Below are 17438 nucleotides of genomic sequence, written 5' to 3'. Positions count from 1 at the left end.
ATCCCTTTTCCCACCTGACCATCCCCAACACTCGAATACAGATGGCACAGCCACGAGCCCAGTGGGAGATGCCAAGGGCTGAGCCACGGCACAGACAGAACATGTTGAGGAAGAAGAGATTCACAGTCACCTAAAGACAGCACGTGATCAATGTTATCATCACACGTGCTAGGTCTCCTCCAAACTTTAAAGTGTTAGGTAATGTAATCTTCACGACTGTCCTATGAAGAAGGGGCTGTTATGCTCATTTTACAGAAGACGAAACAAAGGACACTAAATAACTTGCCCAAGGTACAGGGACACCAAAACCACCTGCCACAGGAGCTATGTCCAGGGTGCAGAGGAGGAGTGGTGTCTCGGGGGCAGGGAGTATGACCGCAGGAAGGGACAGGGAGGGCCCCCTGCATGGGAGGAGGCCCCAGGTGGACACACACACACACCCCTCAGGTGGAGACACACACCCCACATGGACACACACCCCCCAGGTGGAGACACACGCACACTCCAGGTGGACACACACACACACTCCAGGTGGACATACACACACACCCCAGGTGGAGACACACACACACACCCCCCAGGTGGAGACACACACACCCCCCAGGTGGAGACACACGTACACTCCAGGTGGACATACACACACACCAGGTGGACACACACACACCCCAGGTGGACATACACACCCCAGGTGGACATACACACACACCCCAGGTGGAGACACACACACACACACCCCAGGTGGACACACACACACACCCCAGGTGGACATACACACACACACACCCCAGGTGGACACACACACACACCCCAGGTGGACATACACACACCAGGTGGAGACACACGCACACACACCCCAGGTGGACATACATACACACCCCAGGTGGACACACACACACACCCCAGGTGGACATACACACACCCCAGGTGGACACACACACCCCAGGTGGACACACACACACACCCCAGGTGGACATACACACACCCCAGGTGGACATACACACACACCTCAGGTGGACACACACACACCCCAGGTGGACATACACACACACCCCAGGTGGAGACACACGCACACACCCCCCAGGTGGACACACACACACACCCCAGGTGGACACACACACACACCCCAGGTGGAGACACACACACACCCCAGGTGGACACACACACCCCAGGTGGACACACACACCCCAGGTGGAGACACACACAACCCCCAGGTGGACACACACACACCCCCCCAGGTGGACACACACACACACCCCAGGTGGAGACACACACACACACACCCCAGGTGGAGACACACGCACACACACCCCAGGTGGACACACACACACACCCCAGGTGGACATACACACACCCCAGGTGGACACACACACACACCCCAGGTGGAGACACACGTACACACACCCCAGGTGGACATACACACCCCAGGTGGACATACACACACACCCCAGGTGGACACACACACACACACCTCAGGTGGAGACACACACCCCACGTGGACACACACCCCCCAGGTGGACACACACACCCCAGGTGGAGACACACACACACACCCCAGGTGGAGACACACGCACACACATCCCAGGTGGACACACACACACCCCAGGTGGACACACACACACACCCCAGGTGGACATACACCCCAGGTGGACACACACACACACCCCAGGTGGAGACACACGCACACACACCCCAGGTAGACATACACACCCCAGGTGGACATACACACCCCAGGTGGACATACACACACACCCCAGGTGGACACACACACACACACCTCAGGTGGAGACACACACCCCACGTGGACACACACCCCCCAGGTGGACACACACACCCCAGGTGGACACACACACACACCCCAGGTGGACATACACACACCCCCCAGGTGGACACACACACACCCCAGGTGGACATACACACCCACCCCAGGTGGAGACACATACGCACACACCCCAGGTGAACACACACACACCCCCCAGGTGGACACACACACACCCCCCAGGTGGACACACACACCCCAGGTGGACACACACACACACACACCCCAGGTGGACATACACACACCCCCCAGGTGGACACACACACACCCCAGGTGGACATACACACCCACCCCAGGTGGAGACACATACGCACACACCCCAGGTGAACACACACACCCCCCAGGTGGACACACACACACCCCCCAGGTGGACACACACACACCCCCCAGGTGGACACACACACACACACACACGCCAGGTGGACACACACACACATACGCCAGGTGGACACACACACACACACGCCAGGTGGACACACACACACACACACGCCAGGTGGACACACACACACACACCGCAGGTGGAGACACACACACACCGCAGGTGGACACACACACACACACCCCCCAGGTGGACACACACACACACACACCCCCCCAGGTGGAGACACACACACACCGCAGGTGGACACACACACACACCCCCCAGGTGGACACACACACACCCCCCCAGGTGGACACACACCCCAGGTGGACACACACACACCCCCAGGTGGACACACACCCCAGGTGGACACACACACACCCCCCAGGTGGACACACACCCCAGGTGGACACACACCCCAGGTGGACACACACACACCCCCCAGGTGGACACACACACACCCCCCCAGGTGGACACACACACACACCCCAGGTGGAGACACACACACATACACACACACCCCAGGTGGACACATACCCCCCAGGTGGAGACACATACACCCCAAGTGGACACACACACACCCCCCAGGTGGACACACACACCCCAGGTGGACACACACACATACACCCCCCAGGTGCAGACACACACACATACACCCCAGGTGGACACACACACTCCCCAGGTGGACACACACACACCCCCCAGGTGGACACACACACACACCCCAGGTGGAGACACACACCCCCCAGGTGGACACACACACACCCCCCAGGTGGACACACACCCCCCAGGTGGAGACACATACACCCCAAGTGGACACACACCCCCTAGGTGGACACACACACCCCAGGTGGACACACACACATACACCCCCCAGGTGCAGACACACACACATACACCCCAGGTGGACACACACACTCCCCAGGTGGACACACACACACACCCCAGGTGGACACACACACCCAGGTGGATGCACACACAAACACACACACGATGCAGAGGCACACAGACAGCCTCTGCCACCGTCCCTGTCAAGCCTGTCACTTTGTGGCTTCCTTGGAGCACATTTACTTAGCTTTCCTGAGCCTCTCTTTCCCCATCTGATTTTCCTGATTTTCCCCATGCCACAATCAGGGCAGTGTGGCTTGCTTTGCAGGGCTGTCGTGAAGACACACATAGAACGCCAAGAATAGTGCCTAAAACCCAGCAGGCATTCCAACATGAAATTGCTAATGAACGTGGCTTCTTCAAGGGCTAGGAGGACCGTTCCAAGGGGCAGGGCAAGCCTCCAGTCAATAATAGAGTGAAGGGCAGCAAGTCTAGGAAAGATGATTGGGCCACGCAGCAACACAGCTGTCACCAGACATTCACTCATCGGCTTGCGTTCGGCATCCTCTCAGCTTCTGGGTTATTTACTGAGTCCACTCCTTGTCAATCCTCACTTCAAAGGAAATTCAAAGAAAGATGCCAAAGTGAATTCTCTGAAAGGCTCCTATTACTTACAAACTGAGTGGCAAATGCGGTAATGTGAGGGGAAAAACCATCTAACATGATATAAAGTAAGAAACACACACATCTTTGTAACACATTTTTTAAAAAAAGATTCTGCTGCTAATATTTGGATTCCCACCCTCTCGTGTGCCCCTAACAAGAGGAAACAGGCCAAATCTGACAGTGATATTCATCTCTGTTATCCCCGCCTCTCATGGGAAATATGTTTATTAATGCGCTTCTTCCCTTGATAAATTACTAAATAGAAAGAAAAGCCTGGCACTCATTTCCCGTGGTTTCTCCTGTGATTTATGACCGGGAACATGGAGTATTCATCTGTGGATGAGCCCGTTTTAATGCCGGTCAGCCACGGGTGAATGGCCACCTGCCCACCCTCACCTGGGTGGACGCCGACACCACCTGCCTCTGGACCTTGCTTCACCCACTAGCACTTTCTGTTGCTCATTCCTGTGTTGATTCATTGATCCATCAGCCCCTCATGCAGTTCTGAGAGTATGCCAGGCATTGACTGGACATCATGGGGACTCCAGGCAGGGAAGCCTCTGACCCTGCCCTCATGGAGCTCACCAGGTAGGAGAGAGATGAAGACGGTACTCCAAGGCACCAGTCAGGATTTGCAAAGTGCCATCTAAGCAGGATTATTCTAGAGAATCCCAAGGTGCTCAGGAGGGAGATCAGTGCTTTTCCTGAGGCAGTGGGAAGGGCAGGAGATGCAAGAACAGGCCCTGGACTCAGGCAGACCCAGGTTCCGACGCTGCCTGCACACTCTGAACTGGGTAGCTTTGGGCCAATCACTGGTTGCCTCATGCAGAAGATGGGCTACCAGCACCCACCCCAGGAGTGCTATGGGCTGATGGCCAGCATATCATCTATACCTGTGGGTGGATTTCCATGGAGGAGGGGCTGGGAATCCCCCCAAGACCTGCGTGCCCAGGAGCCTGGACTGAGGGGCAGGAAGAGAGCATCATCCTGGCACCGGCTCCCAGGAGCCTTCTCTGTGCCAGATGCCATCCTCAGCCTGGGGCTGGGATGTGCTGTCACCAAGGCCAGCAGGACACAGCCTGGTGGTGGGGCTCGGGTACCCTGAATCCTCACTGGCTAAGATGTGTTCCCTGCATAGCCCAGCTCCCTCACCCAGATATTTTCTAGCTCGCCGAGGAGATGCTCTAAGGAAATCTTGCCTGAGGACCTTAATGCCCCCACACCTAGCCATCCACAGTCCTCTCACCCCCTCTGATGGGGGAGTAGCAAGAGTCTGGGCCACGGAGCAGAGAGGCTCAGAGTTGCCAGGACCACGGCCTAGCTAAGTGATGAACACAGAGAAACAGGCTGCGCGGCAGGCTCCTCACCATAAAGCAGCTTCATGAAGCTGATGTGGCAGGACAGTCTGTGTGGGTTTACCAGATGACCCACAGACACTGCTTAGCCCGTGCCTGTATATAACAGCTCCACCACCTCACGCAGGGACCTGCAGTCTGGCTTCCTTTGCCTCGGTTCCCCTTCCTGTCTCGGGCTAGGCAAGGGATCCCTGCCTGACTTGGGCCTCTGGCAGCCCCTCCACCAGCATTCCTGCCTTTCTGGGTTTGATCAATGTGATTGGTTTCTGAAAACCCCCCGGATCCACAGGCAACATAAAGAACGGGCGTCAGAATGGAGGTGACATCCGAGCCAAATTAGTGTCGATATGACAATAAAATGCACGGCTTGGAGGAAGTATGAGCTGTAAACAGACAACAGTTCAATCGGAAACATCTCAATCTTCTCAATGTGGTGGAGGCGGGAGGGGGTGGCTGTTCTGTTGTTAAATCACCAATATTCAACAGCATAACATGAGAAAATTCCATTTTAGGGCCCGGGTGACAACCGGTGAATTCCCCGCTCTCCAGGGAGCCGCTCAGCAGAATGATGACCTCGGTTCCCCGACTGGTTCTCTATCACCTTCCCATGCAACCGCGCTCCTGTCTTCCTGCTGTAAATCAGGACCCCGTTAAGAACAAGAGGAAATGGCCCTTCACCCACCACTGGAAGACCAGGGACAGTGGGTTTTCATCAGAGCCTGGGAAGTCCCTCTGTCCTGCCAGCACCCTGGCCTCAGTGCCCCAGGAGGAACGCACGGTTTGGCTTTTCAATCCCACAAGAGTCTCATCGAGTCCTCTCTAGCTTCCGGCCTTTCTTCCAGCACTGCAGTGTGTTCCCAAATGTAGGGCCACACACGGCCCAGATGAGGCTATTTTAGATTTGATGGAGACAGAGACAGGAACATCCTCCTCAGACAGGGATTAGATTTTTCATTTCAGGAAAACATACATTGTTCCATTTCAAGAACCATTTATTTAACCCCAAAAGGTGAGTCTGGGCCGGGCGCAGTGGCTCAAGCCTGTAATCCCAGCACTTTGGGAGGCCGAGACGGGCGGATCACGAGGTCAGCAGATCGAGACCATCCTGGCTAACCCAGTGAAACTCCGTCTCTACTAAAAAATACAAAAAACTAGCCGGGCGAGGTGGCGGGCGCCTGTAGTCCCAGCTACTCGGGAGGCTGAGGCAGGAGAATGGTGTAAACCCGGGAAGCGGAGCTTGCAGTGAGCCGAGATCCGGCCACTGCACTCCAGCCTGGGCGACAGAGCAAGACTCCGTCTCAAAAAAAAAAAAAAAAAAAAAAAAAAAGGTGAGTCTGGTAAAAACTATTATTAAATACACAATTGTGCAGGTGGCACTCAGCTAAGGTAAAAATTGGGCTGGTGGTTTGCAAACGGGTGTACTGGGGACAAGGCCCTGCAGGATGCGGACCCACATGGAGTTCCCACCCACCTCTCCCTGCTCGCCCTGCTGCCTGGCAGAGCCCTCTCCATGCCTTGGCTGGACATTCAAAGCCTCTGGAAAGTTCTCTCCCGTACAGTGCTCCCTCCTCTGGGACCATGAATGAAGGTGCTGAGAAAGGAGGCTGGGGTAGGAGGGGCATCAGGTCAGGACAGGTATTCCTGGTCCCGCCCGGGAGCGCACACAGGGCTGCACTGGAGCTCGGGCACCAGGCAGGCAGGGCTTGTGCGTTGCTCATGATGCGCTGCGTCCCTAGACCTAGAACCCGCCTGCTACATAGAAGGCGCCCAATAAACACCTGCCGAATCACCCACTGTGTGTGCATGAGACACAGAGACAGAGAAAGGCAGAGAGAGAAGGCCTGTTCTCCTTGGCTGTCCATGAGCTCTCCAGGCCCCCTGCGCCTGCACAGAGCTCACGTGCTCAAGACGATGTGTATGGGGGCTTCCTGGTGTGAGCCCATATTCCTCAGAGAGAGCCAGGCCCCTTCCGCAGGTCTCCTGAGCTGCACTGCTGGCGCCAGGGATGACCTACACAATTTTCTCAGTGAGAATTTGGGCAAAAAGAAAGCTGGTGGCAACACTCAATCACATTCTCTGCTGGGTGGTCTGGAGCTTTCCGGGAGGGACCGGCACAGACCCATGGAACAGGCACCCACCGAAAACACCTCCCTGGCTCCCACGGCTCACGGGAGGGGAGGGGCCGGGGGACACCCCAGAGACAGGTCCAGCCTCAGCCGCCTGGCCGAGAGCGCTGGTGTTGTGTTCCGCGTCTCCTAGAGACATACGTGAGAAACCGTCCACGCAGGCGTCGGAGCTGAGTGGAAGTGTGGAAAGCATTTTTACAAGTTGAAGTGAAGGTTCTGGTTCTAGTTAAAACTGGTTTTGGAAAAAATGTATTAAGTAGCAATAAAAACAGGGATAATCCTGCACTACTCTGATTTTCTTGGATTGTAACTGACTGGGAACAAAGGGAAAGAAGTCATCTGCTCCTGAAATCCATGGATAGGAAAAATGTCCCCACGCCCAGCCCATGCTGGAGCCAGAGAAACCCATATCCCTGCTCAGGCCGGCTCTGGAATCTGGTGATGCTTCCCGGCTACCCCCGCGTCCTGAAGCCAGATGTGTTCCCAAGGCGGAGGCGGAGAAGGCACGGCGGGTGGGGTGTGATGAGTTAACCAGCAGCCGCTGGAGGGCTGGGAGCTCTCGCGCCCACTGCTGAGCTCACCTCTGCGCTCCTCTGCTGCTTCCCAGAGATGCTCAGCCCCAGGGGCTGCCAAATGCTGAGTGCCTGGAAGGCAACACCACTCCCAGCCCCTTCCAGCCCCCTGTGAGCCAACAGTGACGTTCCTCGAGTGCTTCCTTCCTTAGCTGGAGCGTATCTTTCCATTCCAGGGTCTTTTCTAAGTGCCATTCACTCATTCACTTACTCACCCAACAACACAGAGGACCCGCTCCTTGCCAGATGTGCTCCCAGACCTGGCGCGGCCGGCCATCTGGCCATATGTAAGGAGATGTCCCAGCCAGTTCCAATTGGGGGCACCTTGAGTCCCACTAGCACAGTGGAGCTAGTTGGTGGCTTGAGAGGCCTGGAGCTGGATTCTTGTGGGGTCTCAGGAGAAGGCCTAGGGCCCCATGCATAGGACACTGTGCAGGGACGAGCTCAGGGAGGTATCTGGGGACCTGCAGGTGGGGCAGTGCATGGCAAGACCACAGTGCAGGTGGGGAGAGAGGAGCTGGAGAGGAAGGCCTCTAGATGGGGGTTCTAAAGTCTGAATTTTATCCTGAGGGGGCTAGAAGTGGCACGGACTGATCACAGGATGGCAGAGAGGATAAAGATGGGAATGCTGGATGAGCACCAGCCATGGAGCAGTGCTATGAGGGTGACATGTCACTGGCTGGCCCGGGAAGGGTGACACAACACACTTGGAGGCCTGGGGGACAGGATGGGAGATGGCAAGGAAAAGGTCTGGGAGGACCTGGACCTGGGTTTAGGCAGCAGATGGACAGAGCTGCCTACAATGAAGACACAGAATCCTGCAAGAGGGAGTGGATTTAAAGAGGGAAAGATATACTGGTGGAACGAGACCTGCACCAGCATTATTCCAGCACCTGCTGTATGCCAGGCACTGGGCCAGGCTCACACGTGCCATCTCAGTCAATGTGTTTAATCCACACAGCTCGCAGGGCTTGGGCTCACCACTCCACAGCCCTTCAGTCCTGTCACCACCTCTGAGCCCAGCTACCACAGGGAGGACACCGTGCAGCCAGGCCTGACCCAGGGCTGCCCTGGCGCTCACTGTACTACTTCTCCCCTCTGGCTCTGGCCCAGCTGCTCTGGGCTGAGCCCAAGTTCACCTGGCCTGGCTGGCCCTCCCTGGGGCCAGGGCTCACGGTTGGTCAGGTGCATGTGCTGCTGGAAACTGCACCCCAGGGAAGGGCAGACGGTGCTGGTAACAAACAGAGCGAGGCCTGGGGCAAGCCTAGATGTTGGGGAGCCCATTGGCTCATCTTAGAGTAAGGAGCGTATTTCTAGCCTCAGAAGGTGGCTAAGGGAGTTACATGGAAGAATGTGTGTAAATGTACAGAACAGAAGCAGTCTGCATTCCAATTCACTGTCTCTCATGCGTGCACATACACACACACACACACTTACACACACACAGCATACGCTCATGCTGCAAATCACTGGATGACTCCTGGCTGCCTGGTTTAGCCTTTCCTGCCCTGTGGGGACACCTGCCTCATCTTACCTCTCTTGGCCATGGTTTCTCTGCCTCGTCCACTTTCCTATTGCCCTGGTGCCACCCTCAGGCCCTTGGAAGAGGGGTCCTGCTTGGAAGAAGCTGACATTTGGGTGTGACAATTTGCACATGATCCTTCATGTACTCGGTTGCTGCTATTTGGTTTCTAATATTGGCAAGGAGCGTGTCTAGCACACAACTTTCTCTCAGCACCTCTGACACCCCACTGTGGCTTGTGGGAGCACCATGTAGGGCTGCTGAGAGGAGAGGGGAACAGAGCACACGGGCGTGTGTGTACTCAGAGGGACGTCGATGTCCTGCAGAGCCGAGAGGTGTTGTTGAACATCTGGATGGTGTGCTTAATCCTGGACTAAACACCATGCTGGGCAAGGCAAGGAAGAACGGAACACACACAGGGACCAAATTCTGGTGGCATCACTGAGGCATGTTATGGCCTCCCATCAGGGCCTGGCGAGGACCACATCCAGGGGGCCAGCATCAGAGGTCAGCCGCCCTCTTCTCAGCAAAACTCTTCCTGGGAAGCAGAAGATGCTCAAGATAGCTGAGGAGCCATATGAGGTGGCTCTGTAAGTATGAGGTGGGCCAGGCAAAGAATGAAGTAGGAGCCAGAGGAGGGAGCTGTCCCAGTGACTGAAGGGGGCAGGGGAAAGCGAAGGAGGAGGCTTCCAGAGAGACTTCCTGGAGGAGGCGAGATTTCAGCCAGGCCTTAGGGAAGTGAAGGGCTCCCCTGGAACAGAGCCCTGGGGGAGGGTCGGGGTGACCAAAGGCAGTAGCCCACCCTGAATCTCATGGCCCTGCCTGGTCCCACGTGACTTCCCACCAGCCAATCCCCAACCTGCTACAGGCTGAACGGCCCTGCAGACACCAGGGCTGCCCCTGCAGGACAGTCTCCCTGCCGTGGGCTATCAGGGAGTGAAACCACCACCCCAGGCAGGGCTCGAGGAGGCTGGCTCTTCGGGAGGCGCCTGCCTGTCCCTGGCGGTGGCTTCCGGCTCTACTGGCTGCCCTGTGTCCCTGTGTGCCACTGGCCAGGGCTCCAGGGCCTGCAGGTGGAGTGGCACTGACTAGGGGATGAGAGGGGGTGCTGAGCCTGCCACCCCCTCCACTATTCCTTGAGACAGGCTCCATGCTGATCCCAGGGCTCACGGTCAGAGGGTCACAGGTGTCCCTGTGAAAGCAGCTGTGAGGATGGCATTTGGCGGGTGGGAAGGACTTCGTGTCTAACAGACACCAAAAGCAACATCTACCCAGGATACCTGACTTCCCTCCCTTCTATGAGGGCCCCACCTATAGCCTCCCAGCTCAGTACTACTCCATCCTTCAAATGCTCAGGCCCGAGACCCTGTGGTCAACTTCAACTCCCTTCTTTCTCTCAACTCTATATTCTAGCTGGGGGCACATCCTGTGGTTCTACCTTCACGGTCTTCCCGAGACCTGGCCCCTTCTCCCCACCTCTACTAACTGGACCTCCTGCCTCCATCTTGCCCCCAAATCAATTCTCACATGAGCACGGAAGGAGGTTCCTTGTGTGAGTCAGTCAGCTCTCTTTTCTCCTCTGCCCAGCCTCATCTCCAGTGAAAGCCAGTCTTTTCTGAGGAGCACTGGTTGGCAAGACCCCACCTGGAAACTCTGGCCTCACCCCCACTCCCACTCCTCACGGCTGGCACTGGCCTCCTGGCTGTTTCTTGAGCTCGGCAGGCCCACTGCTGCCTCAGGCCCTTTGCACTGCAGTTTCCTCTGCCTGGAGCACTTGCCCCCAGATGTCAACTTCCCAGTGAGGCTTCTTCTGACTTCCCCATTCCAAACTGCACCCCACTCACCCAGTGCTCACTCCCCTGCCCCTGCTTTGTTTCCCCGGTCCATTTGTAATGGGCTGCTTTCATATGTAATTCCTAGAGCTGCTTAGCATCTGTTTCTCCCCATCACACTGTAAGTTCCAGCTTCGTTTGCTGTGGTGTCTGCGATGCTTACGATGTTTCCTGGCCCGTGGTGACTCAGTAAGTGTTGTCCAAAGATTCAGTGTCAGTGGACAGCCATTCTGCAAGGCATCGGGGTACAGCCCGACCTCTCCTTAAGGGCCCTCGTCCCCAAAAGAAACAGCGAGTGACCTTCTCAGCCTCAAGAGGGGACCGCTAGCCCCATCCTCAGCCCCTTGGGGCCGTCACTCACCGTCCACTGGGTTGAGGTAGTCGTGGAGATGGGGTGCGCTGGCAGCACCCCCGCTCTGCATCAGCAGGTCCCCGTAGGGTGCGGGGTGGCCTGCCACGAGGGTCATCTGGTGGTAATAGTCTGAGGGGGTGGTGCCTGGAGCAGGAAGGCCGAACAGTCCCCTCTCCTTAAGGTGCTCCTGGGCCACTGTGGGCAGAGGGGAGAGAAAGAAGCCGTCAGAACCTGGCACTGGCTGCGCCTTTTCCTGCCAAAAAAAAAAGCAAAGAGAAATGCACACCTGGTGTGGGGGGTTCTCTCCTGGGCACTTTCACCCCGTTGCCCCACTGTCTGCGCTGTGCCGGGCCTGGGCCTGGCTGGCATGAGCTGCAGTGTTGCTGCTGAAGGAGGCCCAACTCCGCCCTCTGTACTCCCCCATTTCATCAGATTCATAAACAATCTTCCCCTACTCTGCTTCCATGCCCCTCAGAATCCCAGAGCCCCAGGTCAACAGGATCCATAGTCCAGCAGAGTCTTCAAAGTTAAAAGAAGGTGCAAACAGAGGCACCTCGGCGGCACGCGGCTGGGCCAGGTCAGTCTGTGCCTGAACATTCAGGGTGAGATCCCTGCCAGGGCACCAGGCCTGGCCAGATAAAGCTCCTGGCCTGCACACATCCTTATCCCTGCAGCGCAGAGCCTCGGGGCTGTCTGCTTCAACCCTGAGGTCAGCCCTGCCCAGGGCTTAGGAAAGAGGCAGCGAGGATGAAATTCAGAGCATCTGAGGGAGGCTGGCCCTCAACAGGATGATGTCAGGAAACAAATGGGAGCTTGGAAACCTAGCACCGCCATCGAGAGTCCACAGGTGTGCAAAGAGGGCAGTCTGAATCCAGGAAGCAAGCTCCTAACCACTGTGCAGTGCAGCCTTTCTGTTAGCAGTCTCGACAAATTCCAAAAGAGCTTTCTTATGTGCTTTGCAGAGAGAGGAGACCGGGCCATGGAAGCCGCCATCCTCCTCTGCCTCCTTCTCGCCATCTCCTGTTGCATCTCCCAAGAGTTCAGGCCTCTGCCAGGCTGATCGCCCACAGCCTCTGCCTCCATTGTCCATGCCCAAAGTTCCCTCCCCTACTCCTTGCTGCCTACCCGACTTCCCTCAAAACCTTCCCTGGAGATCCCATTCGACCCCAGTCACACATGGTCTGGCCAACACTGCCTCGGATCGCCAATGACCTCCCAAACCTCACGCGGCAGGCTCTGGGGCTGGGACCGAGCAGGGCACACAGGACTCGAATTCAGACCTCCTGCCAGCTGCTCTTGAGCCTAATCTGCCATCTTTGGTCACTTAGTAGCCCAAGGGCTGATGAGGCCTCGGAGTATCTGGTCTACTTCCTGTGGGAGCCAGGGCCATGCAAATTAGCCGGGTCCCATCTATGTCGCGGGGCTGTGGGTGGGTACGTGGGTGTTCCAGGAGCTACCTCAGTGTCTATCTTGAACTCATGCATAGATAGCATGGTGCTCCATCGGTCAAAGGCCTCTCGTCCAGGGGCAGCTCTGTCTCACCACCCCCAGCTCCTTTCTAAATTTTTTTTTTAGAGACAGGATCTCACTCTGTTGCCCAAGCTGAAGTGCAGTGGTGCGCTCTGAGCTCACTGCAGCCTTGAACTCCTGGGCTCAAGTGATCCTCCCACCTGGCCTCCCAAAGTCCGGAGATTACAGGCATGAGACACTGTGCCCAGCCCACCCAGCTCTTCATGGGCGACACTGCAGTCAGTGGAATACAGTGTCCCTGGTTCCTGAGCATCTCCAGGAGGTGCTTTGTTCCTTCCTCCCACAGACATCTCTCATGGCTCCGGCCCTGGGAGAGCAGCCAGGTTCCATCTGCCTCTTCCCTGGAAGCCCTGTTACCATGTGTATTAGTTTCCCGGGATAAATGCTGTAATAGATCAGCATAAACTTGGTGTTAACTGTTGTTAAAACAGCAGAACTTTATTCTCTCACAGTTCTGGAGGCCAGAAATCTGAAATTGAGGTGCTGGCCGGGTCGTGCTCCCTCCAGAGGCTTAAGGGGAAGATGGTTGCTGGCCTCTTCCAGTTTCTGTTGGTTGCCAGCTTCCTGCTTGTGGCCATGTTACTCCCATCTGTGCCTCTGCCTTCATATCGCCTTCTCCTCTGGGACTCTGTGTGTGTCCCTGGACGGGCGTGACTGTGTCTGCCTTCTCTGTCTGTCTCTTGTAAGGACACCAGTTAGTGGATTTAGGGCCTGTGTGGATCATCTGGGATGATCTCTTTAGCTTAAGAGACCTAACTTAATGACATGTGCAAAGACCGCTTTTCCAAATGAGGGAATGCCCACAGGTTTGGGGGTTAGGCTGTGGACCTGTGTTTTGGGTGGCACCCCTCAGCTGCCATACTAGGTGTGAGCATCAACCTGTCGTTCAGGAGTAGTATGAAGGGACGCCAGCCTGGTCATTGTCCGAGGGAACCAAGGCTGGGGAGTTGACAGTGTTAGTGTGAGCCAGGCAGAATCTGGAACGTGAGCTGTGTCCTCTCGCTCTTGGTCAGCCCGTCATGGACGGGGCACGGTGGCTCACGCCTGTAATCCCAGCACTGGGACCTCAGGAGTGATGTGGACAGGGCTGGGCCCACTGTCCACAAGACAGCAGCCGGGCGTAGAGGCAGCACAGGCCTCAGGGCACCCCAGCTTGGTCACGGCCACACAGGTGACACAGGCAGAGTTCAGGGCTGACTTCTGACTTTGAGGGGCCATTTCAGAATGGTGCCACATTCCGGCTAGCCATTTTCAAGCCCCCTGGCTACAACCATTTGCCTTGTTTGGTTTCTCTTCGGTGAGGACCAGGCAAAGGGGAAACCTCCATGCCAGGAAGATGAGTCAACGCTTCACGGAGGCTTTCTGCACATTTGAAAACTGGAAGCCTCCTTTTCATCGTGAGATTCCAGCCTGCACATTCTCAGAGCCAGGCCTCTGCTTCAACTCATGGTCACACCCACCAGTTGGAAGAGGATGCATTCCTCTGGGGGAGAATGCTGGTAGTGATAAGAGACTCACTGGGACCACATTTCCCAGAGCCTCTGCCCATGGGGCTCTCAAGTTCAAGTTGCAGATGTCCTCTAGCCTGAGAGGTCAAGTCTCAGCTTCGTGTATTCTGAGAAGATGCACTGGGTTGCTTTCAAGGATGGGGACAATGAGTGGCGAGCAGCACTGTCAGGGGTGGCACAGGGCCATGCCACACTATGGGTGGGGTTGCACTTCCCAGGGAGACGGCATGGGTGGGACTGGCCCCCAAATGTCTGGGTTACTAATATGTGTCTGCATGTGTCTGTCGGTGGGGTGGGTGGGGACTAGAAGTATAAAATTTTAGATCTGCTTCATACATATAAAGACATATTTGTACCATGTGACCCTGCCCTTTTCTGGCTGAAATTAGTCACACCAGGGGTGGCCATCTGATCTCTGAGCCGGGCCAATCAATTTTCTCTGTCAAGCATCTGAACTGAGAGACACAATGCCACAGCTTCATCCCCGGAGCCCCAGGGCCTGGGCTGCCACTTGGAGGCCTCCTGTGTTAACCCGCAAGGGGTAGATCTAACAGAGACGCAGGCAGCAGCCAGCCCACTCCGCCTTCCTTCTGCATGAGACACCCCAACACAACATCCCCTTTCCTAACACCAGCTCCTGCAGACTTTGGTTGGTTACAACCAGTGGTTCTCAGCTACACAGGACCTACCTGGATAGCCCCTTACTGTTATTATTACGGTAAATCATATATGATTTGCATGCAAAAGAGTGCTTACCAAGTGCTCTTTAATGAGCATAAAAACCAAAAACCTGTGGTTTGGAAGTAGTGTGAAGGAACGCCAGCCTGGTCACTGTTCAAGGAGACCAAGGCTGGGGAGTTGACAGTGTTAGTGCGAGAGAGGCTGGCTGTGCCCTGCCCCAATGCCCTAGCTACCCCTTCCCATCCCCAGACCCTACTCACCGTCAGCGGGGCTGAGGCCCCTGGCCGCAGAGATCATGGAAAGCGTAGGGCTGCTGTGCACAGAACGGAGGTAGTGCTCCATGTGGGGGTTCACGTACGGGTGGGGGGCGTTGAAGGGGGACTCCCCAGGGCCAGCCGGGTGCGGGGAAAGCCGGATCAAGGAGATGTCAGAGATGACAGGGCTGCCGCTCAGGGCGGGGGGCCTGCAGAGACAATGGACAGCCGTCTAAGAAGGAGGACACAGAGGGGACCCCACCAAGACCCCAAAACCGACATGGACAGTCCTTGTCTCTCCTGGAAAGACTTTCCAGAACAACCTGCACTTATTATTTGCTACACCGACATCCCCTGGTCATCTGTGAATTAGAGTCCGAACTCTCAAGCATCAGCCAGCGAATGCAGACTGAAAGCTCCAGGCTGGTGCGTGCGCCCACCCGCCAGTCCCACGCTGGAGAATGGACCTCGCACCCGCGACTGGACTTGCTGGAGCACAGGCACACCTGGCCGCCCACACGTCACAGTTGCACTGTGGCTTCCCCAGTGCCTCCTCGAGGCCGGGCACAGGCCTGTGTGCTAGAAACATGTATGAAAAAGAATATGAAAATACGAATACCACAGGTAAAACGCAAAGAGCTCATACTGCTAACAGGATATGTGAAAAAGACAGGGGGATCAGGAGATGCCCTGCAAGTGGAGAATTTCTGGCTTCAGTTGGATGGTTGGTTGTTGGTGTGACCAGCTCGGCCTCAGGGTGAGGATTCAAGGCGAGTTTTGAAATTGGTGAGCCCCAACTAAAATCTTGGAATATCTCCTCGCCATGGAATTCCTCCTAGCGCTAACAAAGCCACCCTTCTCAGATGCCCCAACAGTCAGGTGTGCATTTGGCTTGGTGCTCCTGGCTTGGGCTGGCATGGCCAGGGTCCACCCTCATGTCCCTCAATCTGCCCACCAAGAGTCATGGAATCCACTCAATGTGACCTCGGGCCCTTATGTCAGGTCTGCTGACCTGGGGCCTCTACACAGCTGTAGGTGTATTTTGAGGTCATCTACTCCAAAACTCACTCATTAAAGATGAATCAGACTTTACGGTGAAACAGCTGCGAAACCACAGCTAAGTCACCAGCAACCACATTTACCAAGATTTCATTTTGATTTCTTCAGTCCATAATTTGACATTGTGCAAAGAAAAGAGAGTGTGTTAGAGTCAGACAAGCCTGGGTTAGAATCCCAGCCGAATCACACCGTAACCTCTCCGAGCCTCAGTTTCCTCATCTGCGGAACTCGGATAACAGTAGTGTCTTTTTCATAGGGTTGTCGTGAGGATGAAAGTCCCCAGAACTGTGCCAGAGACACGGCAGGCAGTCATGAAAGGAGAACTGCTGTTACAGGGTTAGAACCACACTTTGAGGGCTAACCCAGCAGTGCCCGGGAGGCCCTCACCGTTTTCACACTGGATTGTCGCTGGACGTGTGAAAGGGCACTGCTGGGATCGGTTATTTCAGGGAGGAAATGATTTGTCTGTTGGCTGAGCAGACCAGAGATAATTACTGATCATGCTCAATAGTGCATGAAAACTAGGCTTACAGTACAGTACAAACCAGGACCCAAACAGGTGACATCCAGATGTCCTCACATCTGGGTTTCACAAACTTCCCCCTGGGAGGCCGCTGCGCCGGGCCTGGAGGGAGTCTTCCACGGCCTGGTTGTCTAGCTTCAGCAGACGTGACTGCTCTGCTCGTGTAGATCCCATGAACCTGCTTCTGTCTTTTTGCCTACGCCAATCCTTGGCCTCCAATGCCTTCCTGCACCCTATACTGTGGCGGCAAACTCCTCATCCCTGTCGGCCCAGCAGGTGGCACCCTCCCTGAAGCCCCTTTTCTTGCCTCAAGATCCCTTCTCTCTGCTCCCCTAGGGAGCACTGTTCCAGGCTCAGGCTGACAGGTGCATCTCCCAGGTTCCCGGGCTCTGCCTGGGAGCAGGGCATGTCTGAGGCACTTCTGCATGCTCAGCACCGGCAAGGAACTGG

The 17438-nt window shown here is 55.9% G+C and overlaps 1 protein-coding gene across 1 annotated transcript in view; it reads right to left on the bottom strand.

The window, feature by feature from the left end:
- Positions 1–17438, bottom strand: part of GLI2 (GLI family zinc finger 2) — a 260479-nt gene that overhangs the window by 28805 nt on the left and 214236 nt on the right. Inside the window, exons 4-5 of the mRNA XM_050750440.1 lie at positions 15413–15615; positions 11443–11628 (exon numbers count right to left, since the gene is read on the bottom strand). Of these exons, the coding sequence (XP_050606397.1) occupies positions 11443–11628; positions 15413–15615 (389 nt within the window). The remainder of the gene's footprint in view (positions 1–11442; positions 11629–15412; positions 15616–17438) is intronic.

The sequence above is a fragment of the Macaca thibetana genome, chromosome 12 (assembly GCF_024542745.1).
Source record: "Macaca thibetana thibetana isolate TM-01 chromosome 12, ASM2454274v1, whole genome shotgun sequence".
In the NCBI taxonomy this organism is placed as follows: domain Eukaryota; kingdom Metazoa; phylum Chordata; class Mammalia; order Primates; family Cercopithecidae; genus Macaca; species Macaca thibetana.
The sequence above is the reverse complement of the archived record's forward strand: the minus strand, read 5'-3'. Positions and strand labels throughout refer to the sequence as shown.